The sequence below is a fragment of the Salvia hispanica genome, chromosome 4 (genome assembly GCF_029641045.1).
Source record: "Salvia hispanica isolate PSC_SH4W2 chromosome 4, Shi_PSC_v1, whole genome shotgun sequence".
Lineage (NCBI taxonomy): Eukaryota > Viridiplantae > Streptophyta > Magnoliopsida > Lamiales > Lamiaceae > Salvia > Salvia hispanica.
In genome coordinates this window covers 51,322,555-51,345,315 of record NC_142695.1, presented here as the reverse complement: position 1 = coordinate 51,345,315, position 22,761 = coordinate 51,322,555, and the positions used below count along the sequence as shown (strand labels likewise).

The 22,761-nt window shown below is 34.8% G+C and overlaps 5 protein-coding genes across 5 annotated transcripts; 2 read left to right on the top strand and 3 right to left on the bottom strand.

The window, feature by feature from the left end:
• On the top strand, positions 1–3,440 carry LOC125192454 (uncharacterized). The gene is made up of 6 exons (XM_048090029.2): positions 1–71; positions 288–352; positions 1,278–1,672; positions 1,833–2,374; positions 2,486–2,549; positions 2,859–3,440. Exons 3-6 carry the CDS (start codon positions 1,285–1,287, stop codon positions 3,299–3,301), a joined length of 1,437 nt encoding a protein of 478 aa, XP_047945986.2. The 5' UTR covers positions 1–71; positions 288–352; positions 1,278–1,284; the 3' UTR covers positions 3,302–3,440.
• A 1,256-nt stretch (positions 3,441–4,696) lies between these two features.
• Positions 4,697–7,134, top strand: LOC125196600 (Pentatricopeptide repeat (PPR) superfamily protein). The gene is made up of 2 exons (XM_048095185.2): positions 4,697–5,324; positions 5,490–7,134. The coding sequence occupies exons 1-2, from the start codon at positions 4,738–4,740 to the stop codon at positions 7,081–7,083; spliced, it is 2,181 nt and encodes a 726-aa protein (XP_047951142.2). The 5' UTR covers positions 4,697–4,737; the 3' UTR covers positions 7,084–7,134.
• Positions 7,135–7,253: 119 nt separating this feature from the next.
• Positions 7,254–9,782, bottom strand: LOC125196601 (uncharacterized). Its single transcript, XM_048095186.2, has 3 exons — positions 7,875–9,782; positions 7,647–7,796; positions 7,254–7,547 (listed from the first exon to the last, which is right to left on the bottom strand). Exons 1-3 carry the CDS (start codon positions 8,568–8,570, stop codon positions 7,254–7,256), a joined length of 1,140 nt encoding a protein of 379 aa, XP_047951143.1. The 5' UTR covers positions 8,571–9,782.
• A 692-nt stretch (positions 9,783–10,474) lies between these two features.
• On the bottom strand, positions 10,475–11,081 carry LOC125197013 (uncharacterized). The gene has a single exon (XM_048095702.2). It carries the CDS (start codon positions 11,032–11,034, stop codon positions 10,687–10,689), a length of 348 nt encoding a protein of 115 aa, XP_047951659.1. The 5' UTR covers positions 11,035–11,081; the 3' UTR covers positions 10,475–10,686.
• Positions 11,082–20,213: 9,132 nt separating this feature from the next.
• LOC125192125 (NAD(P)H-quinone oxidoreductase subunit, putative (DUF581)) lies at positions 20,214–22,263 on the bottom strand. Its single transcript, XM_048089587.2, has 3 exons — positions 21,743–22,263; positions 20,848–21,662; positions 20,214–20,589 (listed from the first exon to the last, which is right to left on the bottom strand). The coding sequence occupies exons 2-3, from the start codon at positions 21,618–21,620 to the stop codon at positions 20,475–20,477; spliced, it is 888 nt and encodes a 295-aa protein (XP_047945544.1). The 5' UTR covers positions 21,621–21,662; positions 21,743–22,263; the 3' UTR covers positions 20,214–20,474.
• Positions 22,264–22,761: the final 498 nt, after the last annotated feature.

The window sequence follows — 22,761 nt, the reverse complement described above, 5'->3', positions numbered from 1 at the left end:
TTATAATGATTCTCAATTTCCAATTTCCAATTCTGTCTTCTGTTGATTAGGGTTTCTGAGTTAATTTCGCTGTAAGCTTATTACTGTATTTTTTTCCTGAGGAGCATGTATGTGTATTTGTGCATATATGAATTCTCACTTTTGCAAATTGAATTCTTCGGAATGCGTGCATTTTATTGCTTCAGTTTTTGCACCGATTTAGGTTTTTTGCGCGGCATCAGTTAATTCAGCTGAGTTGTTTGATCAGCCGTTGCATGAATTCTTACTATTTCTATTGTTTTCTGCAGAATTAGAAGCCCTAACTCTGTTCTGTTTTCTGCAATTTTGAGTTGATGATAATCATTCTCCTGAGGTATGTCATTTTGTTTGATCGTGCAGCTTTTCCTAATGTAGCGGTATATCCATCGAGTTGAATGTGCTTTAATTTCAGTAGCAACAAATCTGATTGAAACAAGCACGATCCAAGGTTATTAGAAATGAGGTTTTGAGCAAGTAAAGGAATTCAAATTTGAGTTTACGATAACTATAGCTAGTTATATGCATGTCATTTTTGTTTGATCGTGCAGTTTTGCCTAATGTAGTGGTATATCCATTGACTTGAATGTGCTTTAATATCAGTAGCAACAAGTCCGATTAAAACAAGCATGATCGAAGGTTACTAGAAAAGAGGTTTTGAGCAATTAAAGGAATTCAAATTTGAGTTTACGATAACTATAGTTAGTTATATGTCATTTTTGTTTGATCGTGCAGCTTTGCCTATTGTAGTGGTATATCCATTATATGTGCTTTAATTTCAGTAGCAACAAGTCCGATTAAAACAAGCATGATCGAAGGTTATTAGAAAAGAGGTTTTGAGCAATTAAAGGAATTCAAATTTGAGTTTACGATAACTATAGCTAGTTATATGTCCTTTTTGTTTGATCGTGCAGCTTTGCTTGATGTATAGGTATATATTATCCATCGAGTTGAATGTGCTTTAATTTCATTAGCAACAAGTCTGATTGAATCAAGCATGATCGAAGGTTACTAGAAAAGAGTTTTTGAGCAATTTAAGGAATTAAAATTTGAGTCTACGATAACTATAGCTAATTATATGCTTCAACAAGTCTCAAATGAACTTACTCTATTGAAGGTAGTCCACTTTTGTTATATCTTTGTTGGCCTGAACATGTCCTTACACCTCCTGGTTGATTTTTTATTTATTTTGTGATTATAAGTTAACAACTACTATATTCATATTATAGGATTATTTTAGCCATATTCGTTACATGTTACAGAGCCTAAATGACTAGCGAGCCAGAAAAGGAGTCTATGGACATTGACAGTCCGGGAGATGCTAAAGAACTGCCGTATGAGCTTGTTAGAAATGGTCTCAATCTGTACCCAGTCTCTGTTCATGATTCGGGCGAAGGCCTTCCATATGCTCCTCAAGATTGGCCTACTCCTGGTGATAACTGGCGCTGGAAAGTCGGGAAAAGAATTTCTGCTTCGGGATACTTTATAGATAGATATTTGTATGTTCCCACCAGGTTCCGCAAGGTAGGAGATAGAAAAGGCTTCGCCAGCAGGCTGTCACTTGAACACTATATTCGAGAAAAATTCCCCGGTGCAGATGTTGATGCTTTCTTTGCCTCTTTCAGCTGGAGAGTCCCTTCAAAAGTAATCAAGAAAGGTTTGCATCATGCTTTGGTTGTGTTATAAGTTTGTTTCAGTTTAACTTTTCATCTTTCATATTTTATCTCTCATAAAAACTTTGGGCTTCGATATAAGCTATTTTGACTAAGATAAAACCTTATTTAACATATTGCTCTGTTATTATGCTTCATATTCAGCTGATAAAGATATGCTCAGGGTCCTTCCGGAGCCAGCAGAAGATCCAGTATCTGATGGTGTAGCACGTTGTAAAGCTGGCAATAGATTTTGCAGCAGCTTAGCTGCACGAGAGGACTCTGGTTCACAAATCATGTTCTGTGATATTTGCTGTGGTGAAGCTGGTTTCTGCAGAGATTGTTGTTGTATATTATGTTCTCAAACTATTGAGAAAGCTTCTGAAGAATACAATTCCATTAGATGTGAAGCTGATATTGAGGGTGGTGCTTGCGGACATAGTTGTCATATTGACTGTGCTCTACGAGCTTACTTGGCTGGGACAGTTGGAGGGAGTATCGGTTTGGATGCAGAGTATTATTGCCGTCGCTGTGATACGCGAACCGATCTGGTTTTACATGTTACTGGACTAGTAAAGAAATGTAAATCAAATGACTCACCAGATGAGATTGAGAAGATCTTGAATGTTGGCATCCGTGTGCTGCGTGGGTCGAATAGAACAAGCGCAACGCAGCTGTTGCATCATTTTCAGCTAGCCATGTCAAAGGTATCTGAAGTGAATGGTAGGCTAATAATTATTTCTCAATACAGTTATACTTTCTTGTCTGTACGCCCTTTTCAATTGCCACAATAATGACCTATCGATTATATTCATCAGCTTAAGAATGGAAGTTATCTGGATGATATATGGAAGATGGAAGATGTCTCCGAAGATGCTTCTGGTATACTGTTCTTAACAATTTTTTCTTCTTCGAATTTTCACCTACACTGTTTTAGAGTTTCCAAATTTGTTCTTACACTCTAGGAAAAATCGTCTCCTTCAGCTTAGATCTTCTTAGCAAGACTGACTGCAGGAGCCATTACACCTTCATTGAGTGAGATTTGACACTCTCGTTTTAAGAGAGTTGCTTTTTTCAAGAGAAAATGGAACTATTCTTAGCTTCAATTAGGCATTTGAGTCTTATCCTTCCTTCTTTCCTCATGCATTCTTCTCATTTTACTTTTATTTTGTGAACTTCAAAAATAAATAGGGCTATCTCAAAATGGCAACGGTGTACTGGAAATCCCAAAGAGCGAGCAGGAAGACTGCCAACTGGTGTCGCCTCCAGTGTTGTCATCAAAATTTGACTATCGAGTGGAATCACTGAAACTTGAGAATGAAATTGATTACATCTTGGACAAGCTAAGGAAGTCGCAAGAGATTGAATACAGACTAGCTGAGGAAAGGCTTTCAGCTCAGAAGAAGTATATCATTAATCTTTACGAAGAGCTTGAGAAGGAGAGGTCTGCCCTGTTGAAGCATACATCTATATCCGAGAAGCAGGACTCATTGCTCGATGCTGTCTTGAGTAGAGTTTCTCAGGTGAAGCGGGAAGTGTCCCGGCTCAAGGACATGGGAGAAGTCTCCAAGGGATTCGGTAGAGTTCCTAAACATATTCTCAAGGAACAATTTAGTCTAGAAATTGAGCATTGACAAAGCTTTCTGTAGGGAACTCCACAGAAAACTCTGATATGCTTGAACCACAGTTTTGCCCCTCTGCCAAATGCAGAATAAATGTTTTCTTGTAACGAATATGTTTGTCTCAATGATTCAAAATTTTGGTGTTTCTTTAGTAGTCCGTTTATTGAGCTCCCTATATTTCGTGAATAGTAGTAGTATAATATTGTGATGGGGCTTTATTGAGTTCTAAAATGAATCATTGGCTAGTTAACTAGCCAAATGCGTTGTTGAAATTGTTTTATAACGTAGGCAGTTCTTGATTTTAGGGTTTTTTGTTAGGGCAAATGTTATTTACACTACCAAAATAATTTCCAGTCATAAACCATAATAATACAGTACTTCATTTTGTATTTTTATTTTTCACGGAAGGACTAGGATTTAATAAATTAGGATTGACCTGGAAAACCAACTGGAGTTAGCTATCTTGATTTTCTATTCAAAAGTTATACTCCTCCATCCACGACCAAAATCTTTTTCTTTAATTTTGAGTTATCTACTTACATTTCATCTTTCGTAACATTAGCCTATACTTTTTCTTCATGCTACTTTTTATTTATTTTGTATTTATCCATCTAGAATTAATAAAACTCCGTCCGTCTGCGATTAGGAGTCCCGTTTTTCCACATCGGCCCGTCTGCGAATAGGAGTCTCAACTCTTTTTTACTATAAATAGTTTTATACTCCAAATTTCACTAACTTATTTCACTCATATTTCATTTTAAACTAATACTATACAAATGAGACTCATATTCCATTAACTTTTCTCATCTATTTTTTCTAACATTTCTTAAACTCATGCCAAAAATAAATGAAACTCCTAGTGAACGAAGTGGAAACTTCAATAATTTATCTCTCTTTCTAATTTATATTAAAACTCGCCTAGTCACAAAATCGTCTTGATTCTGTCTTTAACAAATCATATTTACCTAATGCCATTTTTTAAGAACGTTCCAGAAAACCGAAGCAAAATAGAAATAACATTAAAAAATCATTCCCAAAAAATGAAAACGGCTAACATCATCAATAAATCAATAACAGTCACTTTTTAGTACGTGAAGAAGAACAGAAGAACTACTAGTAGTACAGTATTAAATAAATTTATCATCTGAAGAGCAAAAATTACTACTACTACTTAGTATAAAATGAAATGTAAACTAGTACACTGTACCGAAATTTGGAGTAATAATTCTTATTTATATTATTCTCACGTTTATTTTACTATATATCAATGTTAACTATTTGTTTATAATTTTTTTAAAATAAGCTTAAAAAGACACAACTTAAGTAGGAAGGATTGAGAAGAGGGAGAGTACTAATATTTAAGCGCTAAATTGAATAAAAAAGAAACGAAGAATAGAAAGAATTGTCTTATTTAAATTTTTAGTCATTTCGTCGAACATATTGCAGTCATGGCTCAGCCTCTGCCCTCCGCCGCACTCCACCCCGTCCCGGCGCCCCACCGCCACCCACCCAACTTCACCCATCACATCTCCACCGCCACTTCCCTCCCCCACCTCAAGCAAATCCAAGCTCAAATCCTCCGCAACTCCCACCACCACCACCACCACAACCACCACCTCTTCCAACTCCTACTCTATTCCCTCCCCTTCCCTTCCTACGCCCTCTCCTTACTCTCCTTCATCCCCGCCGACATCCCTCCGCCGCGCCAGCTCCCCAACAAGATCCTCAAACACCTCTCCCGCTCGGACAACCCCAACAAGGCGCTCGTGTTTTTCCAAGCGATGCAGAACAAATTCTTCCCCATCGACCGGTTCAGCTTCCCGCCGCTGCTCAAAGCGGCGTCGAGAGCTCTATCTCTCAGTGAAGGGAAGATGATTCACGGCCTGGCCGCGAAGCTTGGCTTCGAATCCGACCCTTTTGTGCAAACTGCGTTGCTGGGAATGTACGCCGCTTGTGGGCTTATCTCGGAGGCCCGTACAGTGTTCGATAAAATGCCTCAACGAGATGTCGTCACTTGGAATATCATGATTGATGGGTGAGTTTTATTGGAAACTTTTTGAAGAAAATTCTAACAAACAAATTTGATTTTAATATCATAATCGTGCATTGAATTATTAGAGTTGAATGAGGATCAAATTTTGTTGTTGCAAGTGAAGGAATCGTTATTCTTGGTTGTAATTTTGAGTTGTTGATCGAACAGATATTGTCAAAGCCGGCTTTTTGATGATGTCTTAGCCCTCTTGGAAGAGATGAAGAGCTCTGATATAAAACCCGACGCTAGAGTTTTTACTACCATTCTTGCTGCGTGCAGCCGTGTTGGGAATTTGGATATTGGGAAGCTAGTGCAAGAATACATATCCGAGAGCAACGTCATAGTTGATTATCAGTTGCAGACTGCGCTTTTGAACATGTATATCCACTTCGGCGACATGGACAAAGCACAGAGTTTCTACGACGAGCTGAAGCCAAAAAATGTGGTGGCTTCAACTGCCATGATCACAGGGTACTCAAAAAAAGGCAATCTTGAAGCTGCTCGATTAATTTTTGATGAAATGGTAGACAAAGATCTGGTGTGTTGGAGCGCCATGATTTCTTGTTATGCGAATAGTGATGAGCCTCGTGAAGCTCTTGATATATTTCGTGAAATGCAGCAACTTGGAGTTAAGCCTGATCAAGTCACCATGTTGAGCGTTATCTCAGCATGTGCTCGTCTTGGTGCGCTGGATAAGGCTGAACAAATCCATTTGTATGTGGACGAGAAAGGTTTTGGAACGGCTTTGCCTATCAATAATGCCCTGATTGATATGTATGCCAAATGTGGCAGTCTTGACAGAGCGAAGGAAGTTTATGGCCGTGTGCGTAAGAAAAACGTCATATCTTGGACAAGCATGATCAATGCTTTTGCCACACACGGGGATGTGGACAACGCCCTGAGACATTTTCGACAGATGAGAGTTGAAAATGTGGAACCGAACTGGATTACGTTTGTGGGTGTTCTGTATGCTTGTAGTCATGCAGGACTAGTCGAGGAGGGAGAGAAGTTGTTTGAATCAATGGTGAAACAATATGGAATAGCTCCGAGGCTAGAGCATTATGGATGCATGGTGGACCTCTATGGTCGAGCTGGTCGTCTCAGAGATGCTCTGGAGATAGTCGAGAGTATGCCAATGGCTCCAAGCGTTGTCATCTGGGGATCATTGATGGCTGCCTGCCGTATACATGGTGAGTCCGAGTTAGGCGAATTTGCAGCAAAACGTCTTCTCGATATAGATCCTGATCACGATGGAGCCCTTGTGTTTTTATCAAACATATATGCCAAAGAGAGGAAGTGGGAGAATGTTGGAGCTGTGAGGAATGCCATGAAGCATAAAGGCGTATCAAAGGAACGAGGATGCAGCATGATTGAAATGGATGGTGATATGTACACGTTCCTGACAGCAGACAAGAGCCATAGACAAACAGATGAGATCTACGCCAAGTTAGGCGAGGTGGTTGACAAACTGAGAGAGGTAGGCTACGCTCCAAACACCAACTGCGTTTTGGTGGATTTGAGCGAAGATGAAAAGAAAGAGGCCGTTCTTTGGCACAGCGAGAAGCTAGCCTTGTGTTACGGGCTGATAAGCAGGAAGAAACAATCCACAATTCGTATAATTAAAAACCTTAGGATCTGTGAGGACTGCCACGACTTCATGAAGATGGCTTCAAAGGTGTTGGATACAGAAATCATTATCAGAGATAGAACTAGATTTCATCAATGTAGAGATGGTGTGTGTTCTTGCAAGGACTACTGGTGACAAATTGATTTGTTCCACAACAAGTGAAAATAATTATGGTCACTTCTTTAATATTGCAAAAAATTTGTTGTGTCTACATATTACTACTACATCATTATATAGCACCATAAACTAAAATTTCTAAACATGAAGAGCTTCTCATGAGGATTGAGAAGAGATGACTAAATATCTCATGTAGGAGGGGCAATGCGCCCTCGTGAGCTGCCGAATGCAGAATTTTGGCTGCCGAATGCAGGTGCCAACCAAAACTCTCTCTTCATCTTCTTGAACTGGCTTGTGAGCTTGAATCTCAAGAACTCCACTGCAGCTGAGACCAACTTTGGGTTGTGCCCAATGAAGCTCCTTCTGTACTCGAGGATCCATGTGTTCGACTCGAGCTGCACCACCGAGGTACTCCATTTTTGCTGCGTCCATGAACTGTTACCAGCTTCCCGAACCAGATACTCAGCACCCCCATTTGACCACTAGCAAAATGAATCGAGAAATAATAGAGATCAGAGCTATAAACATGGTGTAAAATATGCAAATCTGCCAGTTGATATTATAGTAGATTGTGTTTTTACCTCTCTAACTCTTCCTGTTATGACTGTGTATGATCTTTTTGAATACTCAGCTGAAAGCAATCCAGCAGTCTGCAGCGGCCAGCCCCAAATGCTTACTTCCTCGATAATCGATTTGTAGAGCACACATCGCGAGGTTAGCAGCCTTCCATCCTAAATCCAATAACACAATGTATCACTTAAAACAGAATCAAAAGAGCAAGAATGAGTCACACACACTCACCTACAAACCTGATTGATTCTCCACAAGGAATGATCAACAGAGCTACAGCTTGAGACATCTCCACCAACCAACCCTTCCAACTCATTCTTCAAGAACACAAATCTACCACTCAAATTTTCAAAACCCCCGGATTTCAGTCCCAAATTGTTGACGAAATCCGGGGATAACCTAGCCCTCGCAACCCCAGAGACCACCCAAGAAGCCCCGTACTCCGCCCCTAAAACAAGGATTAAACTTAAACACCATAATATTCTCAAGGAAAACACCCCAGATCCCAAATCATCCTTTCTCCTCTTCTCCTCCTTGTGCCGACTGATTGTTTCAATCGAACTGGGAGGCGGAGAGGCCACCACAGGTGTCATCGTCCGAGCACTTGATTTAGGTGTGGAGAGATTGGCCGAGAAAGAGTTGAAATAAATGGGGCTTCTTGGAGTGAAGGTGCGTGGGGCGTAGGATTTTCTGAACGAGCTTCGGTTCGAGCTCTGTGGCATCAAGTCGAGAGTCGCGTTGATGCTGGCGATGCAGATCTCGCACTTGCAGTTGGCATCTTTCTTGCAGCCTGGGAAATAGAAAAGATCTCGGCTTTCTGATGGAGTGCTGCTGCTGTCGACTGTGAGCGATGATTTGACAGAAGAAATTGGGGTGTGCATCGCCATCGCCATCTTCGTGGCCTCTTCGAGGGTTCTGTGTTTTCTTGAAATCATATTTTTTGTGGGATTTGAATTTCTTGGTGTTTTGCTCTCTACTTATATTTGGTGCAGAGAGGATACCTAAATTGCTCTTTCCTTTTTTTGAAATTTTGATTCTCTAACGGTCGACAGGATTCCAAAAATATTAAATCTCTCTCTCTCTCACCCACATTAACACACACTTATTATGGGCTTTTGCGAATAGCTGGCCTGTTTAGGGCATTGAAATAAGATTTGGGCTGAGAATTCTTTAAAAGTAAACTTTAATTCATAAATTTTAAAATACGATATTGGGTGCTTACAATGTATCTATACCAATACTAAATCGAATTCCTTTTTTGTAATAACAATACAAAAATCCAATCTTTGTCTTGAGAAATAATTCTGTAGCATCAAATTTGCTACAACTAGACATCTCAAATGCTGAGTCACAATATTCGAACACTTGGATATTTTAGTTCCAAAATATATGAAATCTAAATAGTTTTATAAAATCAGGAGTATTAATTTACAAGCCGAAATTCAAATATTTAAATAGGTTTGCCTGTGTGCTACAATTATTTATATCATTATCAGGTACATTAAATCATTTTTTTTTCTTCTTTTCTTTATTGACCATTGGTCTGCCTAAAATGTTGTTGAAGAGAAAAACAAACTAAAATCACAAATGTAGTAGTAGTATAGGATATATCTTAACTTTTCTCCAATCACAGGCTAAGAAAACTGTTGAAAAACAGTTGAAGACAAGAAAACATCATTGATTTGATTATGGAATATAGCAAAAATAAATTAAATATTACCCTTTATATTGTTCTTGCTGTTTGTTTGGTTATGAACTAGAATCACACACACACACACACTGTAAATATATTATCATATTATACATATCATGTCTTTCTCTTAGTTCTGTCTCTCATGTCTCAATCTCAGCACACCCCCCTTCTCTCTCTCCTGAAGAATTATTGGGGGATTTTTTTAATAAGGAGAGAATTTTGGTTGTATGCATATGTTGTTGCTCACCACAGAATTGTTGGGAGGATTGCTGGTCATAGATATATGCACCCACACCCACCATGTGACATGTTATATCAGATATACATATTATCTATCTTTGATGTAACATAGAAAATGAGTCGAATTAATTACAACGAGGTGACATACTATCGAACCTAATTCCTAAATTGGTTATCTTGGTGCTACCTCCATATCTATATATTACCTTACACCACATGTGATTATGTATTCACACACCACAAACTAAAAAATAGTCTTAATATTGAACGATACGTGTTTTAATCCAAAATTGGTTTAGTAATTTCTAATAAAAAAATGGGATCCATATTATTGGAGATAAACTTACTACTATTATATAGTATATAGATCGTGACAAATTTTGAGAGATGGACCAAAATAGAAAAACAAAATTATTTTTTTAACTGCAAAAGCAAAATGAAGTTGAAAAAAAGGGCAACCACTGCATATGTGATTGATATATGTGTATTATACTTATGCCCATAATGTTTTATAGTGATGAAATCATTGGGCAAATTAAGTTGAGTTGGTTGATGCTTTTTTGACAAATTTTATATAACGCCTTTTGACCAAGTTAGCAAACTAATAACTTGAAAAAGATATGCTTAATGATGACTCATCTAGTTGAGCTATCTTCTTCTACATTGGTACTCAAATGGCTTATATATATACGTAGTAATATATTTTGTGTTTATAAATATATATTAAAATATGTAAAGCATATATCACGATTCTCATACTCCACACTTTTCTTGTTTAAGTGGGAAGTTGACCTATCTCAATTATGGTAAAGTTTAATGCATATATCATCCTCCCTTTTAATCATTCTCCAAACACATAAATTTGCAGGAAAAAAAGAAAAAAATGGTTTCATTACTTTCTTGCAATTAAATTCAATGCTAGAATCACTTTTCCCCCACAAAAAATTCTACATCATCGTAAGAGGAGAAGGATTTCATTACATCCCATAAAAATAAAGATAACAAAAAAAAAAGAAAAAAGAAATTAAGCTATACAAACCGTGACAAGAAGATGATCATCAAAGTTAACTTAATAATTAACCTTATTAATTCGAAATTGACACATGAAACAAATGAAGCTAGTAAAATCCGACCTGCGACGTGCTCGACGATCTAGAATATTTCTTAGACGAAGACGAAGACGAGGGCGAAGAGAGATCGCTCCTCCTCCTGAGCATCTGCCTCATGCCGTCAGCGACGTTCACGGCTGGATTGGACTTATAGTTGCGGCAGAAGGAGATGTGGGCCTTGACGGCCTCGTCCAAGCCGGAGCGGGGCTTGCCCCGGCTAAGCTCGTCGCTGACGGCCTCGGAGCAGAGGCCGCAGAGCCATTTGCCTTGGAATTTGGACTTCACTTGAGTGATGTAATCTTGTGTGCAGTCTTCCCTTAGTCCACAGCACTCGCACTTTGCTGATTCAATTTCCATTTTTTGTTTTTCTTTTTTATGGAATATGGACTGTTGTATTGATGAATGGAGGGAGAGAGAGGGATTTATAGTAGGGAGAGATCTGCCACAATTTTCTCCATGTTAAAAGGGACAAAGGGGTTGTGGAATATGAGACACTTAGGCCCCATTTCTTTTTTTCTTTTTCGAAATTCATCCATTTCTTTATCATTTTTTTCGGTGTTTGGATTTTTCCGAGCCTTCATAATTGGCAGTTACTTTCGGTTATTCACATAGTTTATTTAGTAAAACATGGGACATATAAACAAGACTATCAAGAATAAGTCATAAAATTTGATCAAATTCTAGTTTTCCCTGTACGTTTCAAACTTTGAATGACAAATTTTAAACTTTCAAAAATTTCAACTGTCCCACGATGATTTTTTTTTCTAAGCAAATAAGTACACTGCTAAAATGGTGTACACGTGTAAAATTTTCGTTATCTCAGTGAATATTTACATAAATGTGCATTGATGTTTCGACGTGAATGATCAAATTACGTTGTTTTGGACATAATATAAAAAAATGGTGAAATGATACAATTTAGAATATTTGAAACTTTGTGACTTATTATTTCAACTTTAAAGGGTATGGGACTGACCGAAAAATTACTCGTTCTTTGTGATTTTATAGCTAGACAACTAACCCTTTTGAATTATGTCACATGAGGCCCAGATTTCATCATCGAAAAATTTATGTATTATTGTACGCTAGATTTGACATGGCACCACTCTAGCGGGGTGTATCATGAGACTTAGATAGTAATAGTTGTATATTTTCACTTCAAATTATATAATCTATTTAATTGGTGATAAGTAGATTGGACTATTTTTCGAAATTGGATATGTGTTAGATCCACAATTTGATGCTAGAAACTACAAAGAATTTTATTGAGACAGCTACGAACGTTGGATGGCTGAAAATTACACATACATAAGTGTAATGTCTTGACATTGATGACAAAGTTGCATGGATTGATGATTCGCCAATTAAGGCAAGATTTATTATGTTGATAAAAGTTGCTGGCAGACAGTATTTCTTGCTCTAGAAATTTTGAGTCATACACGTTGTCATATTTCTAACATGGGATGATTCACTATATATATATCTTGGTTGCTTCAATTTAATTAATCTTTGGTTTAATTGGCCGGTTTTACGCTTGTCACGTATTTCACTAAACTAATATTGATGTGGGCTACTATTTTATTTTTTAGGTACAAGAAAAATTCAAATCACACTAAACACAAAGTACATAAAATATTAAAAAAAAAACACACACACACACATAACACACACACACTCACACACAACCTCGACTCGTGGCGTCCTAATCTGATTGAGCCTATAATAGCAGTCAAGTTCTCTATTTATAAGGTAACTGAAAGTGGAAAATTGTGGCACAAATTAACATTTATTCTCCACGTCTCAATTTGGTTCGAATTGCTAGGAAGGATGTGATATTAATTTATTGAATATGATGTGAATTGATAATACTTAAATAAGCAATATAATGGATCCACTTAATTACATGTTAAGTGATTTTTGGACTATATATTGTGTTTAATTATTTCAATTGATTTATCTTTTTACTGTATGTGGTGTGTATATAGTTGGAGGCCATATTTATGGCACGAAATGGTGGCATCTTTCGACATGGGCAACCAACCATTTTGAAATATGTTAGTACTATTATTAATGGGTCGGTGAGAAGTTTTGAAAAAAAAGAAACAATTTACATCTCTAAAAAAATGCTTAGATATGTTTGATTGGAGTTTGTACGTAAATTACTAGGTATGTCTTGAATCATGGTTTTCCAAGATTTGGTAGAGCTCACTTTTATGATCTAAAATGTTTGTCTATCTCTATATTTTAGATTCACATAGGCATAATTTTACATGGATAATTCTACACGCATAATTTTATAGTTGACTCGGACTCTTAACCTATTAGTTGAACGAGAAGCATCTTTTACCTGCAGATAAATTAAACTTTTGATAACGATAATGCAATTAATTAAATTATCTACCATGAGTTTCTCCACTCTCGAGTTTGCTTTTTGTTTATTTTATAAAAGATAGAAGATAAGTCATTAAGTAGAAGTTGGATTCAAATCACGATCTTCAACTATACTTATACTAGTAGCCTCGACATCTTTGAGTTGACTCGAAAACATAAAGATGGCCTCATAATTAATCATTTTATTATAGCTAGTGAAGATTCATGATTTTGAAGAGAACATAATTGATCACAATTCAATTGATTTTCTATGCTAATTTATTATATCGTATCTATCACGAAATGTTGATAACATAATTTCATCATCATGAAAATGACATATGAATAATTAAAGCATGATACTCGAAGATTTTCCACATTATAGTTTAGTGGTTGGTTTAATTAGGGTATACCTTTTCCACCCCAATAATATTAGGGTTGCTTTCTCTTGTAATTGTGTTTGATTATGTTGACTTGACTTGCATCACTTTTTTTCAATAACACGTCTAAACAAAAGGGTAACAATAGGCTTTCAAATATAATTTTGATGGAAATATGCAGACAAATATATTTGGAGTAGTTTGTTTTGGAATCTTCACACAAATTTTAAAATATATGAGGATATAAATTAAGGAAGTGGTTCCAGTTGGACTTTTTTAAAATGAGAATTTTGAGGATTGATATATTAATATCAGTTGCTAATATCGAGTCAGAAACTGATATTCATGAATCCGCAAATTTATATTGAGTCCAAAATTGATTAGTTTTGTAATGACAACTAATATCAATGTATTTGAAAACTGATACTCCGTACCGTTTTGTTCTCTAACTTTTTTAAAAAAATAGTTATATCAATTTTAATAATATTGTTGCATATCAAAATACAAATTACTTTAACCTTTTATGTTTGAATTAAATATTATGTTCATGCATTACTATGTGTGAAATGCTTATAAATTATTTTCAAAAGCCTTGTAGTAGCATTTTCTGGAGCCAAATTTTTCGACAAAGTTCAATGCATGAACATATATAGGAGTAGTATTTAAATGTCAAATCTTCAAATTTGGAATTAATAATTGGCTGCTTTAATCTGAACCCTACATAGGTTACATGCACGGAAAAGACTATTTTATTTCGTCAAGACAAAGATATACACATTTGTTATCATTATGACTATTATACACAAATCATGTAGTTAGTCACATAATAAAGTAAAATAATTGAAACCAACATATGTAACTGTTTATCAACAGTTAGAATTTAATTAAAAAATGGATTTCTTAGCTAGTGGCATAAAATGACCAAGATTCACGTTATCCAACAATCTGAGACTGAGAGTATGATTATTTACCATATTCACATGTAACAAAATCAAGTGACGTCATATATAAAAAAATTTAATCGTCTATTCCAATTTGCATTATTATACTATACTTTTGAGTCAAAAATATGATGCTGTGAATAGACGTGATTTAATTTTTTTTATATATATTACATATCTTCCAATTTGTTTATTTTATTTATAATGTGCATTGTTTAATATAGCCGTTTTATATTATTATTGTTACAAGACAATATATCGTGCCATTGTCTTTCTAATAAGGAAGAAAATAGTGAGTAAATTATCTAATTATTACCATTTCTTTTAGAATTTGACTTTTGATAGTCGCTCCATAAATTGACTTAGCAATAGTATGAATCTAAACTTCAATTAATACGTAATTTAAGCGTTGTAAATAATAGTAGTAAGTACTATTATTTAGTGAGTTTATATCAAATAATGAGTTTTCTGCTGTTTTGTGCATCAATTCGATCATAAAAACTGTCTGAAAATATGCATGACATTTGTCATGTGATTTCCAGTGATTTGTTTGGATTTGGTCAGTTGAGTTTGGATTTCTATTGATTTTGTTCTTTCTTCTTTTTTTGTCATTTTATGGATGATCTTCATACTAGATACTCCCTCTCTAATTATGTGAAATATTTATGAGAAACCATAATATAGTACAGTATATTTTATTTTTCTTAATTTTCAGTATTACGTTAGGATGGAAAAAAAAAGGTTATATGCCTTGAAATACATTTGGAAATAATAATAACATTTTAAAACTAAAAGGTGGATGAACCAATTTGATTAGACAAGAACATGACTTGGTTCCCACCAGAAATGGATAATTAATTGATTTGTCACATACACTTAATCTATGCCAAAATGGGTTAAATCACTAAATCTTTATTTGCTACCCGACTTAGATTTGATCTTTCATATATACCTTTTGTAACCCAAAGTCATTTAATTTTTTAGGAACACATTTGATTCCCTAACTCAAAAAACACGAAGGAAAAAGAACAAACAAAAAAGAAATTATAATTATTGTTGCACATGAGAAGTGAGAACTACTATGTACTTTCCATTCAATTATCAAAAATGAGTCGATCGATCTTTTAATATCACATCAGGTTACGTTACTCTCATCGTTTGATTGCAATGAAACTTAAAGGTGGGAATATTATTAAATGATCGAAAAACAGAGCTAGATTTAAATATCAATTAACCTGAGTTATTATACACAAATCTAATTTTATTTGTAAAAACTACTCCCCACATTCTTGAGTGGCACGAAATTTTAGGAAGAGTTGTTAGGTGAAGTAAGTAGAGAGAGAAAAAGTAATTGAATATTTTAATAAGGAGAGAGGAAGATTTATTTCTAAATATGAAAAATGGACATCTTGAATAGGACATAGTGAGTGTAAGAGACGCACTTAACATGTCGAGTTGCACTTAACATATAAAGCAGTAATTGAATTTACGTGTATTGGAAAATTGCCGTACGCATTGAAGCCTGAGTCCTTTGATCTTTCTTCTTCTTGAGGCATTTGATCTTTCATCTAGAGGTACATTACCAATTTATAAATGGATAGAGTTTAGAGAGAAATACATACAGTATAAATAACAAAGCAAGCCCGAAATATCCCTCCCTTTTATACTTGCACTTTGCATTCTTTGAAAATTTGTTTGCTCAAGTTATCAGAACTTTGTAAGTTGGTCAATGTCAATAGCGGATTCAAGATGTTTCTACGTCAATCCGAGAGCACAAACAGAAGCGTAATTTATCTTGTGGAAAGAGAGCTTCGTCGACCAAAATAATTATAGTTTGTTCATTATTATCATCATAATTTCCGTCTTTATTTCATTTTGTACATATTTCATTCGGTTGTAATTGTTACCGCTACACAACTTGGATTTTTTATACAATTTTTTTAACAAAATGATTTTGTAAATTAATGTTAATTGCTCTCCTTTTTAAAAAATCATGAACCATCAGTCCATCACATTGAAATACTTTATGAATTTTATCGGGGAAACATATAAATTCAAAAACTCAAAAACTAAAATATTTGTTACCTAAGATATTCAAACCCAAGACCACGAATCTATTCAATAAATTCGTCATAAATTTTCAATAGCTGAAAATACTATTAATTCTTAATTTTCATTATAAAATATTTTTTTTATTAATTTGGCCAACATTATATAAACATATATAGATAGATAAATAGATTGAGACATTCAAATGATTCATAGCTAATGAAAATATACATAGACACGTCACTGGCATATCTAAAATGAGACATCGATCCAACTTGTAGAAATAGTAATAAAATATGTGATGATATGAAGAAAACCTAAATTCTACGTCTAAATTATAGACCACATGAAAATGAAAAGGTGCAAAAATTGTCTTAGTCTCCAAATTGATCACTCGATTTGTCAAGTTGGCAGCAGGCAATTCCAGTGGCTACATACAGTTTGCCTTCCTGTTTCAATTCTTCATCTAACTCTAGCTATTTCATTCTCAAATTATTCGTATCTTTAAGAATTAATTGTTTTTGGAAGTAGATCAGTTTGGACCTTAAATGAAACCCATCACTTTTCCAAATTATTAATATTTCAAAATAAAACTCAAAATATTAGTATAATGTTAAATCCATCACATCAAATAATTTCTCAAGACAACATTTGAAACTTACGTTGATTTTGGGAATAAAAGACCTATTTATGACTTCATGAATAGGTCTAGACTTTAGAAAATTTTGCATAAATTAAATAGGAGACTATAAATAGGCGCAACATAAAACTCTTGTTAAAACTTTCGAATAGTCCTAATTCCTAATGACCAAATAATAGAACAACAAACACCCAAAAAGGAAATTTATACTATTATAAGCTTTAGTTAACAATCACTTCAACATTAATCATTTTTATAACACACAAACTTGTACAAATTCAATGATTCAATAAATGTAGCTCTAAATGCATTGCTCAATTATTCCTCACATGGCTTCTTGTTTTTTCCTCCATATCTTAATCATATGAAACTATGAAATTTGTATTCAAATGTCGTTCACATGGCTTTCCCACATGCACATTTTATCTATGTATAAATAATAGTACATGGATATATTATATATAACCACTTATTCCTTAGTCTCAACCAATCTCAAAAATTTATTCATTCACACCGCAATAATCCAAACTCTTTCAAGCACTTTAATTTCCCATGTATAGATTATTATGTTATGCGTCTAACTAAGTTGCTAGATTTGGTTTGTCTTTTATTTGTGTGTGTGTTAAAATAATTGTGAATAATTGATATATGGCCTATGAGATATGATAATTCACTATCATTATTGATATGTGTGCGGCGGTTAAGTTTTATAATGACAATTATTGTGACTATAAGAGAAAAATGGGATTATAAGTGCACTAATAGAATCTTCAAGTTGTGGACTCAATGTAATGATTAGATTAGATGTCTAAACTATATGATTTGATCAGAATTCAACCACATACTAATATATGCTGAAACAAATTGCGCAATTATTCTAATAATTTTCTTTACTTTTCCAAAAAAACAAATTATGTGTAAAATGTAGCAAAAGTTATACATATATGGGGTGTATTTTTAAAATTCGATTGGTAATTGTTATTATCCAAACCTATGTAATTAACACGATATATATATAAATGCATAATAGAGTCTTTAGAGATAATCAAACAACGAAAACTTTCTAGATAAAAATAATGATGTAAAAGATTCTAATCTTGATACTCTCCACTCCCAAATAACAAAGACACCAAAATAATAATGCTAATGAAACTAACCCAGTTGGCACATCACTACCTATTGGGTAATACTCATATAAGCTAGTTAGGAGAAGGGGAAAAAATGATTATTTTTAATTAAATTGCAATATTGATGGTTGATGGGATTCTGAAACTATCAATGTCATGAGATTGTCCATTAATTTTTTTATAAAATTATGGAATCCTGCAATTTTATCCACCCGCATGTTACGGCTAGATTAAGCAGGTGAGACAATAAGGCGTAAGAAATTTAATTCAATAAACACTTGATGAGAGGATTCTCGATTGACATTTTATGTTACTTACTTAAAGTTTCAACTGAATTAAAATTTAAAACAAATCCAATCCTTAACTTGACGATGCTTAAACTTTGTCAAAACAAAAAAAAACAGTGGAATACTATTATACATGTATTTGGCCAAATAAGCAAGAATTTTTGCCTACTATTTGAACCTTTGGCTCTTTAGTTAGACATAAATGCCCAATATTTTTTCGATTTGCAAGACTGTAATAAATGTACAAGTTTAGGTTAAATAGGTCAATAATATCAACAATATATAGTCACAATGAAATACAGTCCAAATTAATACTACTATATATATGTCACACAATTTCAATACGCTATGTAAAAACATCATAGTACTACAGTGACCTTAATCGTCAACCTATAAATTAGAAGATGATCGTCTTACTGACTATATTATAGTATTTCTTCGTCATAGTCAAATCGATAATATCCATGAGGACACTATCCTCAAAGGCCTATTCTAGGTGACTTATTATGGGCAAACATGTAGGAAAACAAACCTTATATGTGTTGCCCATACATTTTTCTGCTCACACGGTTTTGCCCATCAATCATCTAAAATCTGCCCTTGTCAAACAATTTACATACAACAAAAGTAGAACAGCCCATACTTCTATACCCCAGAATATTCTGCAACACTAAAACACTGCCAATTTTGCCAATCTACAACATCTATACAACTTGCACCTTCCCAAAATTACATCATAATACAACGTACAAACTTCAGTTCGTATTCGTTTCAACAACGGCATTCCCGTTGGAATCGATACCAGACTTCGTTTCAATACCGGCTAACTAATTATGCAAAGGAGGCGACGAGCCTAACAAAATACGGTAGCAAAACAAATTTGATTGGGCGTAAGTTAGTTCATGGATATTGAAAATTTAGATTAAGAGCTACTAGTTTGAGATATCCATATGTGACAAATGTTTTATAAAGAAGCAATGTTGTAGGCTTAGTATAATATACTATAAATCAACTTGGTCATCAATTTATATATATGTACAAAAAGGCCCACTACGTAAAGAATGTACAAAGCCCATATTTCTAGAGAGCCCACCATTGTCGTCGACTGAAATTATCATGTACTACTGTGTAATAAGATTAGGAGTAAGAATTAAGACAACATCTTAAATTATATTGAAGACCTATATGTATTTGTTCCAAACAATGTTCCAAATCCAACAAAAAATAATTATCAGACATATGGGGCCATTGTGCAACTATTTCAGATACAACTAGTCCAAAATCCCTAACACAGATATATAATGTCTTGTCACTTATTATGATAAGTCTCCTTCCACTGCCTAACACATTATTGTTTCAACTTTGCTCGATTATAAGGATGTACAGATATTTGCTTAAACCTTTTTTTTTTTTTTTTTTTTTTTTGCTTTTCTCACCACAATAATCTATTAGTAGTGAGTATAATACATGACTTTTTTAAATCATAAAATAATACTGTAATTTACAGTTTTTTTTTCTTCATGGTATGATATTGGCTTCCATGACAGACGCCAATCCTTGATTTCTTGGCATTTTGGGATAAATTATTGACTAATAACATTATTGCAGCACATAGTATTCCTTCTACAAAGTACTTATTATTTAATGTAAGATTTCCTATCATGAAAAGGACCACAAACAAAAAATATAGTACTACTACATAATTTATGAAAGGTAAGAATCCACTCAACCCAAATATCATCTACTCAAAATTATGATATTATTATCATTATTTACACTGTAACAGCAATTAACACGCTAATCAGTCCTTCACACTTTAACAACATGATGATCATCCTCAACCCAACAAAAACCAAATCTAAAACCTTTGATCATAAGCAAAAAGGCTAAAAAAAACAAGATTCAATCCATTGTAACATTTCACAATCTTGATTTGTTTCATCTTGCATCACAATTCATCTTGATGGGATCAGTAACATATGAGGAAGCCGAAAAAATAAGCTTCACGAGGAAGTACCATACATGTGGTGGTCGGAATCAGAATTTTCTGACCCCTCCTCCTCCTCGAGCATCATCTCCTTGCACCGGCATTCGCTGCTGCAGAATGCCTTCTCACCCCTGCAAAAACACCAGCACCATTGCTATATCACTTAACTAAGAAAAAGACAACACAAGAAAACTGCATTTCAACACAAGAATCACTAACAGATTGAGCTCCAATTAACTTAACTAGTGTTTACAACACAAGAATAGTAAATTTTGTATTCAAACATATGACCAAGAACAAGAAACAAACAAGGCATATTAAACTGCATTCACATTCAAATTGTGTTCTTGTTATGATTTTGTATATCAAGAACTCTTATCCAATCTCACCTGTACATGTAAATATCCTTCCCTTGTCCAAGATTCTTTTTGCAGCTATAGCAGAAGCTAAGGAAACTCTCAGAGGGGTAACTCATCGACTGATTCATCGAAAACTGGCCATTTTCCTTTCTTGATTCAGAGAACTTGACAACCCCACAACAGCTCTCAAGAATGCAATCATCAAATATGTGTGTAGTTTTTGGATTTGGGCCATAAGATATCACACATGTGTAGTCCTCTGAGAGCTCCATCTCACTAGCAGAGAGACTACTAAAACCACCCGAATTCATCGAGCCAAAGGGGGATCTCCTCAGATTAGCTGAGGGAGAGGGCGAGCCCACATGAGAGTGCCTGGTTTTGATGCCAAAATCACAGGGGGATTTGGGGGAATCGGTTGGGGAAGCTACAGAGGGAGGCAGGGGAGGGACATGGATCCTCAACTGTGATCCAAAGAGGACCATCCGGCTGTCGTGCTTCGACACATTCGACTGCGAGTTGTCATCAATCAGTGCATCTATAAGGCCAAGGCCAACCCCTCTCGACTCCAATTTATCCCAATGGTTCTTGCATTCTGGTTTGGGGGAGTTTGTTTCAGACTTAAAGGGGTTTCTCAGAGCACAAAACGGTTTGGTATCCATGATTGAAGTAGGGCTGGTTAAAGACTCAGTTTCAAGAGAGCCCTTTGACACAAAACTAGTGAACAACCTAGGTGAAGTGAAAATTGAGGAAATGGGCTGTCTGTAATACTCCTTTGGGGATTGAAGAGAAGTGTAATCTGCCATTAGAGCTCTTGTTCAAGAATTTCTTTCCCACAATACCAATCTCTGAAAACAAAATCATACATTTGAACTTCAATCACTGAAAAAGATGTATCCTTGAGAGAGTGAGAGAGAGAATTACACACCTGAAATTGCTAGGAAAAGCTCAATCAACAAACGAATCGAACTGGTTCTTTCTTCACAGTGTGAAGGAGGAGTTTAATCATACAATCATTATAGGAAATGTAACAATAAAAAACCGATCTTTAATAGTAGCACAGAATACAGTCAAACTATCAAGAATCGAACTTGAAGAAAATACCAAACTACGTGTCGGAACAAATGAGGAATTACTCTCTGATTTCCAGCGATTGTTCTCAACTTTCCTACACTAACCTCCAAGAAAGCACAAAGCTTTGTATGCTATGCTCTCTCTCACACACACACACTCAAAATCACTCTCTCTCTATGCCTTTCATCATATAGATTCAATGCAATACATGCAGACAAGGCCCATAAAATCAAAAGTACCTGAAGTTGAAAACCAATAAAAAGAAAATGGTGAAGAAGAAAACAAAAAGAGTGATGAGTGTTTTTTGTCTATGAATTCCCTTTTACCACCTCAAAGTGGGAACACTTTATCTTTGCCCCCCACTAAATACCATCTTTTTCATTTCTTTTTTCTACCTAGCTCTGTAAAAACTGACTACGTACGTGACCACTGGAAAATTACAGAAACAAATGAGGAGAGAGAATTTAAAGATGCGTGTGCATCATAATCAGTGGTTTCAATAAATCAACCTTTCTCTTTCTCTCAATTTTATTCACACACAAAAATTACTGGCGGTGATTTGATTTTGGGTGGAGGCATGGGAAAAGGAATCAAAAGTGTTTGATTGATATTGGGAAATCGTTTTCGAATATTTTCTTTCTTTTTTTCCTCTTTGTTTTATCAGAAAAATATATGCATTGTCATCTCTTTTTTCTGAACCAAAAAGGATTCTTTTCATTTTAGCATGTTTCAATATAATCATTTTTATTTTTAATAAAAGTTAACAAACTTTATTCTATTTTCTTTCATATATTTTATTTTACTCACTTATAAATTTTATTATTTCTCATACTTTATTATCTACCCATTTCTTTTTGTCTTTTTTTAACTCCT

What these genes read in the sequence shown, in the direction of transcription:
- LOC125192454 (XM_048090029.2), top strand. Translation starts at nt 1,285, where the DNA reads ATGACTAGCGAGCCAGAAAAGGAGTCTATGGACATTGACAGTCCGGGA. An exon ending in TTCAGCTAGCCATGTCAAAG is followed by an intron (nt 2,375 to 2,485) that starts GTATCTGAAGTG and finishes TATATTCATCAG; the next exon opens with CTTAAGAATGGAAGTTATCT. An exon ending in TGTCTCCGAAGATGCTTCTG is followed by an intron (nt 2,550 to 2,858) that starts GTATACTGTTCT and finishes AAAAATAAATAG; the next exon opens with GGCTATCTCAAAATGGCAAC.
- LOC125192125 (XM_048089587.2), bottom strand. Translation starts at nt 21,620, where the DNA reads ATGGCAGATTACACTTCTCTTCAATCCCCAAAGGAGTATTACAGACAG. An exon ending in AAGGATATTTACATGTACAG is followed by an intron (nt 20,590 to 20,847) that starts GTGAGATTGGAT and finishes GTGTTTTTGCAG; the next exon opens with GGGTGAGAAGGCATTCTGCA.
- LOC125196600 (XM_048095185.2), top strand. Translation starts at nt 4,738, where the DNA reads ATGGCTCAGCCTCTGCCCTCCGCCGCACTCCACCCCGTCCCGGCGCCC. An exon ending in TGGAATATCATGATTGATGG is followed by an intron (nt 5,325 to 5,489) that starts GTGAGTTTTATT and finishes TTGATCGAACAG; the next exon opens with ATATTGTCAAAGCCGGCTTT.
- LOC125197013 (XM_048095702.2), bottom strand. Translation starts at nt 11,034, where the DNA reads ATGGAAATTGAATCAGCAAAGTGCGAGTGCTGTGGACTAAGGGAAGAC.
- LOC125196601 (XM_048095186.2), bottom strand. Translation starts at nt 8,570, where the DNA reads ATGATTTCAAGAAAACACAGAACCCTCGAAGAGGCCACGAAGATGGCG. An exon ending in CCTTGTGGAGAATCAATCAG is followed by an intron (nt 7,797 to 7,874) that starts GTTTGTAGGTGA and finishes TATTGGATTTAG; the next exon opens with GATGGAAGGCTGCTAACCTC. An exon ending in TAACAGGAAGAGTTAGAGAG is followed by an intron (nt 7,548 to 7,646) that starts GTAAAAACACAA and finishes TCATTTTGCTAG; the next exon opens with TGGTCAAATGGGGGTGCTGA.